At 36.7% G+C, this 12019-nt stretch overlaps 1 protein-coding gene across 2 annotated transcripts in view; it reads right to left on the bottom strand.

Moving 5' to 3' along the window:
- TAOK1 (TAO kinase 1) overlaps window positions 1–12019 on the bottom strand; it is a 173905-nt gene that overhangs the window by 110300 nt on the left and 51586 nt on the right. The window contains exons 1-2 of one of the 2 annotated variants that reach the window (XM_045984363.1): window positions 11027–11087; window positions 1727–1948 (exon numbers count right to left, since the gene is read on the bottom strand). In XM_045984363.1, coding sequence (XP_045840319.1) covers window positions 1727–1858 — 132 coding nt within the window. In that variant the 5' untranslated portion in view covers window positions 1859–1948; window positions 11027–11087. Of the gene's footprint in view, window positions 1–1726; window positions 1949–11026; window positions 11088–12019 lie in introns of those variants that run through there. The other variant, XM_045984362.1, reaches the window with a different exon arrangement.

Here is a 12019-nt window from a genome sequence, read left to right as displayed (position 1 = left end):
GTTTCAGAAGTAAACCTATACAATATGACCAACTGAGTGCAGAAATACGTCAAGACAACTCAACGGAGAAATAGTCTTTTTATGGAGGGCACTGGAACAACTGGATTTCCACATACAAAAGAATGAAGTTGGACCTTTACCTCACAACATATACAAAAATTAACTTAAAATGAGTCAAGAGCTAAGACCATAAAACTCTTAGAAGAAAACATAGGGATAAATCTTCATGACCTTGGATTTCACACTGGATTCTTAGACATGACACCAAAAGCGTTAAGTAACAATGACAAAAAATAGACCAACTGGACTTAATCCAAATTTAATACTTCAGTACATCAAAGGACATTATCAAAAAAGTGAAAAGACAAACTACAGAATGGGAGAAAATATTTGCAAATTGTGCATCTGATAAGGATTTAATATTCAGAATACATAATGAACCTTTACAACTCAACATGGAGACAAACAACCCAAATTTTAAAATGGGCAAAGGATCTGAATAGGCATTTCTCCAAAGAAGATATACAAATGGCCAATAAGCACATGAAAAGCTGTTCAACATTATTAGCCAATAGGGAAATACAAATCAAAACATCAAAATACTTCTTCACACTGAGTAGGATAGCTATAATCCAAATAATAAAAATAAGAGGCATTTGCGAGGACATGGAGTAACTAGAACTCTGGTAAACTGCTAGTGGGAATGGAAACTGCTCGTGGGAATGGAAACATATAATGGTGCAGTCTGGCAGTTTATCAAAAAGTTAAACATAAAATTACCATGCGATCTAGTATTTTCACTCCTAGATATGCACCCAAACTTGAAAACCAGTGATTCAAACGAGTAATTTGTACACCAGTGTTCATTATAGCATTTATTCACAATAGCCAAAAGGTGGACATGATCTAGGGTCCATCAATAAATGAATGGATAAGCAAACCATAGTATATTCATAAATTGGGATATTATTCAGCTATGAAAAGGAATGAAGTACTGATACATTCTACAACATGGTTGACCTGTAAAGTATTATGCTATACATTATACTAAGTGATTTAAGCTATACACAAAAGTACAAATATTGTATGATTTCATTTCATTCATATGAAATATCTAGAATAGGCAAAGTCATAGAAAAAAGTAGATTAGAGGTTAGGTAGAGGGAGGAGGAGGAGTTGTTGCTAATAAATACAGAGCTTCTACTGGCGTGATGAAAAAGTTTTAGAAATAATGGTAATGGTTGTACAACATTGTGAGCGTAATTAACATCACAAACTGTACAGTTAAAATGGCAAATCTGATGATTCTTTTAGCACAACACATGCATATACATACACAAGAGAAAAAGACTTTGTACATAACCTTCTGTCAGAAGATAATTCTAGATTTCCACAAGCACTAAAATGGACTGTGTATGAGACTTTACAGAAGTCAGTGTTCTGCAACATTTAATTCTATAGTAATGCAAGTCATTAGATACCTCAAACCACTGTGCTAAAATGCTAAACCACATGTAAGTTAAAGCAAAATAAAATTTCCCCATTTTTTTCAATAAACCAAGAAACTCAATAAAAAAATACAACTACCTACTTTCATATTATACACATTTATCTATGTAAGTAATTATAAAATGGACTATGTTTCTTTATATTATTTTTTTTTTTACCCTGCTGGGACTAGATATTAAGTAAATACTGGTCACTGGTATAAGCCTTTAACACTTACAAAATACACTGCTCCAAAGCTTCCATGGCCAATTTCTCTGAGATCTGTGAAGAGCTTCTCTGGATCTTCTTTGAAGAAGAGCTCTGCAATTTCAGGGTCCTTCAGGCTGCCCGCTCGGTTAGTTGATGGCATCCTGCTGGGCAATCAGTTCTCTGATTCTAATTTTATACTGCTATCCCAATCCTTGGTTCATCTGTATGAATGAAGCCACGTTGGCATGAACTATTGCAGAAAAAGAAGAAAAAAAAAGTCAGGAAAAGCAAAAGCTGCTAAGAATAATTAGTACAAGATCATTTTCTGATAGCATATACAAAATTATCTCGGGCATTGATTTTTCACTGAGAAGGAAATGTGGTCTACTAGTTCCTCAATCTGGTTCATCATCACAATCACTTGTGGTACTTTAAGAAAACCCAGATTCTTAATATCCATAGTATGTAAATATACACTATATATATACTTTTAAAAATTAAACAAATCTTATGTCTTAGAAGCCTTTCTGTATCTGTACTTAAAGAGTTATCTAATCCAGATGCAGTGCACTCATCCGAAGAGATAACACATAAGCTATCACAAACATGCACAACAACTTCAGTTGTGCCAATACTATGTCTCCAACACCAGGAAGATTCCCAACTATTAATGTTTTCAAATGTAAGAAAATACACAAAAGATTTAATTCAGGGCGCCTGGGTGGCTCAGTGGATTAAGCCGCTGCCTTCGGCTCAGGTCATAATCTCAGGGTCCTGGGATCGAGCCCCGCATCGGGCTCTCTGCTCTGCAGGGAACCTGCTTCCTCCTCTCTCTCTGCCTGCCTTTCTGCCTACTTGTGATCTCTCTCTCTGTCAAATAAATAAATAAAATCTTTAAAAAAAAAAAAAAAAGATTTAATTCAGTCAGTATTTCTTCTCCTTTCAGATACCATTTGCCAGTGTCAATCAACTCTAACAGACATTCCAAAGAAAACTACAATGGGGGACGCCTGGGTGGCTCAGTCAGCTAAGCCGCCGCCTTTGGTTCAGGTCATGATCCCAGGGTCCTGGGATCCAGTCCCACATCGGGATCCTTCTTCAGTGGGGAGCCTGCTTCTCTCTCTGCCTCTGCCTGCCACTCTGCCTGCTTGTGTTCTCCCTCTCTTTGACAAATAAATAAATAAATAAAATCTTTAAAAAAGAAAGAAAGAAAACTACAATGGGACAAAGTAATGAATTTCACACAGATAATTGTTGCCCCATAAACCTGATTCACATTAAAAAATACGCCCTTTGTCAAATCTGCATCATAAGTAGATACCACAAATAACCACTAAATTCCCTGATGTTGTTATCAGTTCCTTTATATCTGATTAGTCAATTTTAAAATTATCTGTCATAATTGACAGGTTTCAGAACTTGGGTTCTGGAATGACACAGGCTGGACATGAATCCTGGCAACACAATTTATAAACTGTGAGCATGGGTATCCTCATTTTCCTAATCTGTACACTGAAAATAACCTATTTCATAGAATGGGATAGCATCCTCCAGAAATATCTGAGAAGTAAGAAATAATGAGGGAACTGAACATTAACTTTATCAAATACCAAAAAAAAACTACAGCATCATTTAGAATACTAAAAATAGGACAAGCAAATATATAATCTAAAAGACAGTCCAGAAACAAACCCGTGTATGTCTATCTTGGAATTTAGCATACAACTAAAGGAGAAGAAATAAATGCTGAGAAAATTGAGAACCCATTCAGTAAAAATATATAAAAATTATAATCCATGCTAAGTGGCTTAAGAAACATCCCAAATAAATGAGAAAAAATGAATTTGAGACCTGTTCCTTAAACTGAACACCTGAATTACATATGGGTAAGAAATACAAACATAAAAAATGAAACTGGGGCATCTGGTTGGCTCAGTAAGAAGAACATGACTCGATCTTGGGGCCATAAGTTTGAGCCCCACGCTAGGTGTAAAAATTACTTCAATAAAATTATAAAAAATGAAACTATGCATAAGTACTAGAAGTAAGTTCCTCCATAATCAGGGATTGAGGAAATTTTCCTATGATCCAAATCCAAAACAACAATAACAAAGACTGATATATATTTAACAATACAAAAAAGAAAACTTGGAATGATGGGCCATGGAAAAGGATACTCCAAACAAAAAGAAGATAAATTTGGGGGAAAGTTCAAAACTTATGTTTACAAAGGGTTAATATCCCTAATATGTAAAAAGTTAAAAAAAAAAAAAAAAGACAATCAGATACCCTTAGTATCTGAAAAGTTCCTGAAAATAGCAAAGAACAAATACAGGAGATAGGCATAGTTCACAGAAAAAAAAAATTACACTTCAATTAGATTAATGACTTCAAAAGATTAAATTGCTTAGGGGTACCTGGGTGCCTTAGTTGGTTAGGATCTGCCTTCAGCTGGGGTCACAATCTCAGGTTCCTGGGATCTAGCCCCAGGTCAGGCTCCCTGCCCAGTGGGGAGTCTGATTCTCCCTCTGCCTCCCCACTCCCCCCACCCCCGCTTGTGCTCTCTCTCTCTCTCTCTCTCTCTCTCAAATAAACGAGTAAAATAAAATTTAAAAAAAATTAAATTGCTTAAATCTAACCACACCAAGTAAGAGAAATACAAATTAAAACTATACTAAGATTTCATTTTATACCTATCAGAAAGGCAAAAATTCACCACATGCTGTTGGTGGAGTGAAGGGAAATATACATACACTCATCCATTAATAGCAGTAATGAAAAACAGTACAAACCCTATGGAGAAAAGTCTAGCAAATACATATATGCACTTATCATTTCACACAATAATACCACTTTAAGGAATCAATACCAAAGATACTTATAGAAAACATAAGAAATGATAAATGCATAAGGTCAGGAACTGGAAATCATTACGTGGGACTGTAAAATGGTACAACCATTTTGGAGAACTGTTTAGTAGACACTCATCAAGAAAAATAAACATTTACTATTTGAAGGAGCAATTCCTAAACTAGTTGTCATTTATTTGAAGAAAAGAAAATACAGGCACACAAAAACTCGCACATAGTAGCTTTATTCATAGTAGTCCAAAACTATAAATAATACAAATGTCTATCAACAAATAAATGTATAATAGAATTGTGTTATACTCACACAACGAAATACTATTCACTGCAATAAAAACAAATAAACTACTGATACACACAGGAACACAAATTAGAAATGAGTATCAAAAGCATTACGCTCACTCAGCAAAAGAAGCCAGAAACAAGAGTACACACTTTATGATTCGCCTGATAAACTCTAAAACAGGCAAAACTAGTCTAAAGTAATAGATCCATGGATACTTGGAGCAGGTATGGGGGACAAAGGGGCCCAAAGGAACTTCTAGAAATGACAGAAAGTTCTATATCTTGAGGTAGTGAATTATGTAAGTATATACACTTGTATCAAGTATTATATTATGTAACTGGGTCATAAAACTACAACTGAACACATAAAATGGATACATTTCACTATACAGAAATTATACTTCAATGAAATTAACTTTAAAAAATTAAATGGTTTAGGGGTGCCTGGGTGGCTCAGTGGGTCAAAGCCTCTGCCTTTGGCTCGGGTCATGATCCCAGGGTCCTGGGATGGAGCCCCATATCAGGCTCTCTGCTCAGCAGGGAGCCTGCTTCCTCCTCTTTCTCTCTGCCTGCCTCTCTGCCTACTTGTGATCTCTATTTGTCAAATAATAAATAAATAATTTTTAAAAATGGCTTAAATCTAAGTACCATACACACATATATAAAATCTAAGTACCAGCAGTGCCTGGGTGGCTTAGGTTAAGTGTCTGCCTTCGGCTGAGGTTATGATCCCAGGATCCTGGGATAGACCCCATGTCTGGCTCCTTGCTCAGCGAAGAGCCTGCTTCTCCCTCTCCTCCCCCTGCCTCTGCCTGGAGCTCTCCCTGCTTGTTCCCTCTCTCTCTATGCCAAATAAATAAAGTTCTTTTTAAAAAAATCTAAGTACCATATATATGCTCTCTTATATGGGCACTCTATACAGTGCAAATTTATGAACAAGGTATGGAAGGATATGTACTAAATTGTTAATATTTTCTGTGATAAAGTAGAGCCATGAAAAGCATTACTTGTTAGTCTACACATTTGCATTCTCTGAATTTTTATAGCTACTGTTTTTGTAATTTTAAGAAATTTACTTTACATTGTACTTTAAATTTGAGAAAAATTAAGATGGAACATTTTTAGAACTAGAATACTTATTCTGACTAGGGAGAACAACCAAAAGGCTATCTGCACTTTTTTAAATTCACAAAAGATTTATGCATTTTACAATTTTGTATGTCAAAAAAAAAAAAGTTGAGTCACACAAAAACTGAAACTTCCAGAGCAAACACAATTAAGGATTAACATTTCTTAAATATATAGTTATCATTCAAATCACTCAGGAAGTAGCTAATTCACCAACATATAAATAAATGGCCAAAGGATATATGTCAGCACTCCATAAACAGGTAATATAAATTACTGGGGAGGGGCGCCTGGGTGGCTCAGTGGGGTAAAGCCGCTGCCTTCCGCTCAGGTCATGATCCCAGGGTCCTGGAATCGAGCCCTGCATCGGGCTCTCTGCTCAGCATGGAGCCTGCTTCCTCCTCTCTCTCTGCCTGCCTCTCTGCCTACTTGTGATCTCTGTCAAATAAATAAATAAATATTTTTAAAAATAAATAAATAAATTACTGGGGAGAAGAGTTAAAACTTGATAGGTACGGCCATGAGTTTTGGATTCTATTTTCCTCCTTTAACTCCTGGCAGCTTTTACCTAAGAGTGGCCTGAATTACAGCAAGGAAATCCAGGGAGAAATTCCCTTTTTTTTTTTTTTTTTTAACATAGTGCTACAATTTTTTTTTAATTTTTTAATTATTTATTTGACACACAGAGAGAGAGGGAGAGAGATCACAAGTAGGCAGAGCATCAGGCAGAGAAGGCGGAGGAAGCAAGCTCCCTGCTGAGCAGAGAGCCCAATGCAGGGCTTGATCCCAGGACCCTGAGATCATGACCTGAGCTGAAGGCAGAGGCTTAGCCCACTGAGCCACCTAGTTGCCCCAAAATTCCCTCCTTCTATCCAAAAGACCAGGAAGAGGAGATCCTGTGATCTAGAGACTGCAGGGGGGAAAGCAATTATTTTCTTTTCTCTCTCCTCAGCCACAGAACTGCACTGTGCCAGCAACAGAAAAAAAAACTGTGAGAAAACCTCTCTTTGGCCAGAAAAATCAGAAAACAATGCCCCTGTTGGTCCAAAAATTATCAGGGAATTCCCATTTTTTTTTTTTTTTTAAGCTCCTCTCTTCTTTCCCCATTTCACTTAAGGCAATGCCCCAGTGATGGGGAACTATATAATGCACAGGTCTAAATGCTTAGAGAAAAATCTATCTTTCTGATCAGAAGAACCAGGGAAAAGTCCACTGGGAATTGAAGAGTAAATGGAGGAAAATCATGGAGAAGAGAGAACTGGAAAAGAGATCCCTAATTCTTTCACTTTGGTATAAACCAAAACAAATACTGATTTGCACTTGTGTAAAGTAGACTAAAAGAAGTGTAGCAAAAGCTAGACTAAAGACAACTAAACTATAGTACAAAACACTGCCAAGTCTCATCCTTTCACTGAGAGGCACAGCACAGGACAAATCCAAAGAGCACAGCAGAAGTTTTGGAAATAGAACTTGATACTGGAACCACCACTCACAGAAACTGAGATGGAACTTCCTATTTAAACCAGGTGGTGTCTACTAAAACAAAGAAAACAAATCAACGTTCTCTACAGCATATTAATAAAACTCAAAAATGACAACATAATATTCACAATGTCCAAGATAAAATCAAAAATTACTCTACATGCAAAAACAAACAAAACACGCATGCACACGCACACACACGCAACTGGTTAATGTGACAAATTATCAAGGGAAGAGAGGACGCACAGATGCCTATGAGATGACTCATGTTGAAATTCTCACACAAAGACTTGATTTTTTTTCTAAGATTTTTTTTTTAAATTTGACAGAGAGATCACGGGAAGCAGGCTCCCTGCTGAGCAGAGAACCTGATGTGGGGCTCGATCCCAGGACCCTGAGATCATGACCTGAGCTGAAAGCAGAGGCTTAACCCACTGAGCCACCCAGGCACCCCCTTTTTTAAAAGATTTTATTTATTGGACACAGAGAGACACAGCAAAAGAGGGAACAAAAGCAGAGGAAATGGGAGAGGGAGAAGCAGGCTTCCTACTGAGCAGGGAGCCCGATGAGGGGCTTGATCTAGGATCATAACCTGAGCTGAAGGCAGGTGCTTAACGAATGAGCCACCCAGGCATTCCCACACAAAGACTTTAAAGCAATTATTATAACCATAACAAATGAGGTAATGGTTAACACTCTGGAAACAACTGAAAAGATTTAAGTTCTTAGAGAAATTAAAAAAAAATTTTAATCATATGAAAAATTTAGAAATGAAAAATACAGTTTCATAAATGGGGGCACCTGGCTGGCACAGTCTGTACAGCATGCAACTCCTAATCTTGGGGTAGTGAGTTCAAACCCCACGATGGGCATATTATGTACTTAAAAAAAAAAAAAGGGGGGAAAAAAAAACCTCATTACATGGGCTCAACTGCTCAACAGAGATGACAGAAAAAAGAGTCAGAAAACATTGAGACAAATTAATGAAACTAAAAAACAGAGAGGCAAAAAGATTGAAAGAACTCACTAGAGCCATAGTGACTTATTGGACAGCATCAAATGGTCTACGTTTCAAACCACTGGTATTATTGAGGAGAGGAAAAATAAATTGATAAGGAAAAAAAATTTTTTTGTAATGTCTGAAAATTTCACAGATTCAACAAAAGACATAAATTTAGAGATTTGAGAAGCTCAACAAATCCCAAACAGGACAAATTCAAAGAATATCAGGTTAGACACACCTACTCACAATGTTAGAAAAAGATAAACTAAATTTGAATGACAAGAGATTTTGTGTAAAAAAACAGAGTCCACAGAAAGTGGAATAATAGCTTTAAGATTATAAAAGGAAAGAACTACCAATGCAGAACATAATTCTTTACCTAGCAGAAGTGTTCTACAGGAATGAAGGTGGGGGATTCTTACATGATACAAAACTAAGAGAATCTGTTGCCAGCAGACCTACCTTAAAATAAATGCATAATGTTAAACAAAGACAGCTAGGGCAGCTACATTAGTATCAGACAAAATAGACCTCAGAACTAAGAAAATCACAAGGGATAAAGAGAAACATTATATAATGATGTTATTCCATTCATCAAATTCCAAATCTGTCTTCACCTGATAAAAGAGCTTCAAAGTCATGAAGCAAAATTGGTACAACAGAAAAGAGAAATAAAACAAGTTTATAATAATACTAGGAGACTCCAACAATCCTCTCTCAGAAATTTAAAGAAAAAGTAGTCTGAAAATATACAGAACAACATTATCAACCAAGTTTACCTCATGACATTTCTAGAATACTCTACCTGATTCTACATTCTTCTCAACAGCACCCATCAATTCAAAAACTGATATTCCCACCAAAAGAGATTACATTCTAGGCCATTAAACAAATCTTAAAAAGCATAAAAAAATTTTATTCATACAAAATACATTATCTGACCATAGTGCAATTACATTTAAGGTTAGTAACAAAAATATGACTTTTTTAAAAAAAAGATATTATTTATTTATTTGTCAGGGAGAGAGAGAGCGCTAACAAGCAGGGGGAGCTTAGGCAGAGGGAGAAGCAGGCTCCCTGCTAACCAAGGAGCCCAAGACAAGGAGCTCTGGGATCATGACCTGAGTTGAAGGTAGATGGTTAACCCACTGAACCAACCAGGCATCCCCCAAAATATAACTTTTTCTAATACCCACAAAATTTGGAATTTAAATACATACTTCTACATAATCCATGGGTCAATAAAAAAAGTTTAAAGGGAAATTAGGAAAGAATACAAATTGGGGCACCTGGCTGCCTCAGTCTAAAGAGCATACAAGTCTTGGTTTTAGGATTATGAGTTCAGGCCCCACATTCATTGTAGAGATTACTTAAAAATAATATTAAAAAAAGAATACAGGGGCACCTGAGTGGCTCAGTGGGTTAAAGCCTCTGCCTTCAGCTCAGGTCATGATCCCAGGGTCCTGGAATCAAGCCCCACATCACACTCTCTGCTCAGCAGGGAGCCTGCTTCCTCCTCTCTCTCTCTATGCCTGCCTCTCTGCCTACTTGTGATCTCTGTCAAATAAACAAATAAAATCTTTTTAAAAAAATACAAATTTAATGAAAGTAAAAATGCAACACAAAATTTGCAGGATACAACTAATACAGTGCGTACATAGAAATTTAAGGCACTAAATCTGTATTAGGGGAGAAAAAGGATGTCAAATAATCTACGCCTCTATCTTAAGAATCTAGAGAGGGGCACCCGGATGGCTCAGTCAGTTAAGTGCTCAATTCTCTTGATCTCAGTTCAGACCTTGATCTCAGAGTTGTGAGTTCCAGCCCTGTCCTGGGCTCCACACTGGGCATGTAGCTTACATTTAAAAAAAGAAAAAAAAAATCTAGTAAGAGAAAAGCAAATAAAACCAAACAAAGGGGCACCTGAGTGGTGCAGTTGGTTAAGCAACAGGCTCTTGGTTTCAGCTCAGGTAGTGATCTCAGGGTGGTAAGAGCAAGCCCCGTGTGGGGCTCCATGCTCAGTTCAGAGTCTGCTTGAGATTCTCTAGCCCTCTGCCTCTCCCCACCTCTCTAAAATAAATAAATGAATAAATCTTTTTTCAAACACCCAAAAAATAAATATAAGAAAGGAAATATTAAAGAAACAGACTAGAAATCAATGAAATTAGAAAACAAAAAGCCAATATAGAAAAATCAGTAAAACCAAGAGATGGTTCCTTTGGGTAATAAAAAAAAACCAACAAAACTGAAAGATCTCTGCCAAACTAACCAAGGAAAACAAGAATAGACACAAATGAGCAAAAACAGAATTCAAAGGGGAAATATTACTTAGATCACTGAAAGAAAGAAATAGCTCTGAGTTCCTGAATTTAATTCACCATTCTAAACAAACTGAAGAAAAAAGAAACACATGATCATATCAACAGAAGCAGAAGAGGACTTTGACAAATCCAACATCCATTTATAATAAAAAATGTTAAAAAAAAAAAACAAAAAAAAAAAACTAGTATCAGAAGGGAACATCACTGGGCTGCCTTGGTGGCTCCGTTGGTTAAGCATCTACCTTTAGCTCAGGTCATGATCCTGGGGTCCTGGGATCAAGTCTCTGATTGGGCTCCTTGGTTAGCAGGGAGCCTTCTTCTCTCTGCCTGCTGCTCCCCCTGCTGTGTGTGCTCTCCCTCCTTCTCTCTCACAAATAAGTAAAATCTTTAAAAAAATAAAAAGGGGGGGAAACATCATTAATCTCATTAAGGGTATCTACAAAAAACCTACAGCTAACATCATAACGATTAAAGGCTAAACGATTTCCCCTAATGATTAGAAACTAAGTAAGGATGCCTATTCTAATCATTCCTCTTCAACATCACACTAGAAGTTCAGTCCATGCCATAAAGAAAAGAAAAAGAAAAAATACATAACAGAAAGAAAAAAAACTCTCTAGTTGCTGACATTACTGTGTGCATGAAAAATCCCAAGGAATACAAAAACAGTAAAAGAAGGGGCATCTGGGTGGCTCAGTGAGTTAAAGCCTCTGACTTCAGCTCAGGTCATGATCCCTGGATCCTGGAATAGAGCCCCACATAGCACTCTCTGCTCGGCAGGGAGCCTGCTTCCTTCTCTCTCTCTGCCTGCCTCTCTCCTACTTGTGATCTCTGTCAAATAAATAAATAAAATCTTTAAAAAAAAAAAAAACAGTGAAAGAAGAAAAATAATTAGGTATGTCTAAAAATATCTGGATAGAATGTATATAGTAAGAACAATAAATGCGGTGCCTGGCTGACTCAGAGCGTGGACCTCTTGATCTCAGGGTCATGAGTCAAAGCACCATCCTGGGCGTAGAGCTTACTTAAAAAAAGAAAAGAAAAAGAAAGGGGAAAAAATTAAGTGGAGAGATGTACTATGTTAATGGACTAAATGATTCAATACTGTTATAAGGTCATTCCTACCCAAATTGGTCCAAAAATTCGTTGATTCATAGATTCAATACAATGTCAGGCAAAATTCAACAGAACATTTTTTCCTGTAGATATCAACAAAGGGATTCTAAAATGTACAC

This window comes from Meles meles, chromosome 18, assembly GCF_922984935.1.
Source record: "Meles meles chromosome 18, mMelMel3.1 paternal haplotype, whole genome shotgun sequence".
In the NCBI taxonomy this organism is placed as follows: domain Eukaryota; kingdom Metazoa; phylum Chordata; class Mammalia; order Carnivora; family Mustelidae; genus Meles; species Meles meles.
Note: the sequence above shows the minus strand (reverse complement) of the source record. Positions and strands in the feature narration are given on the sequence as shown.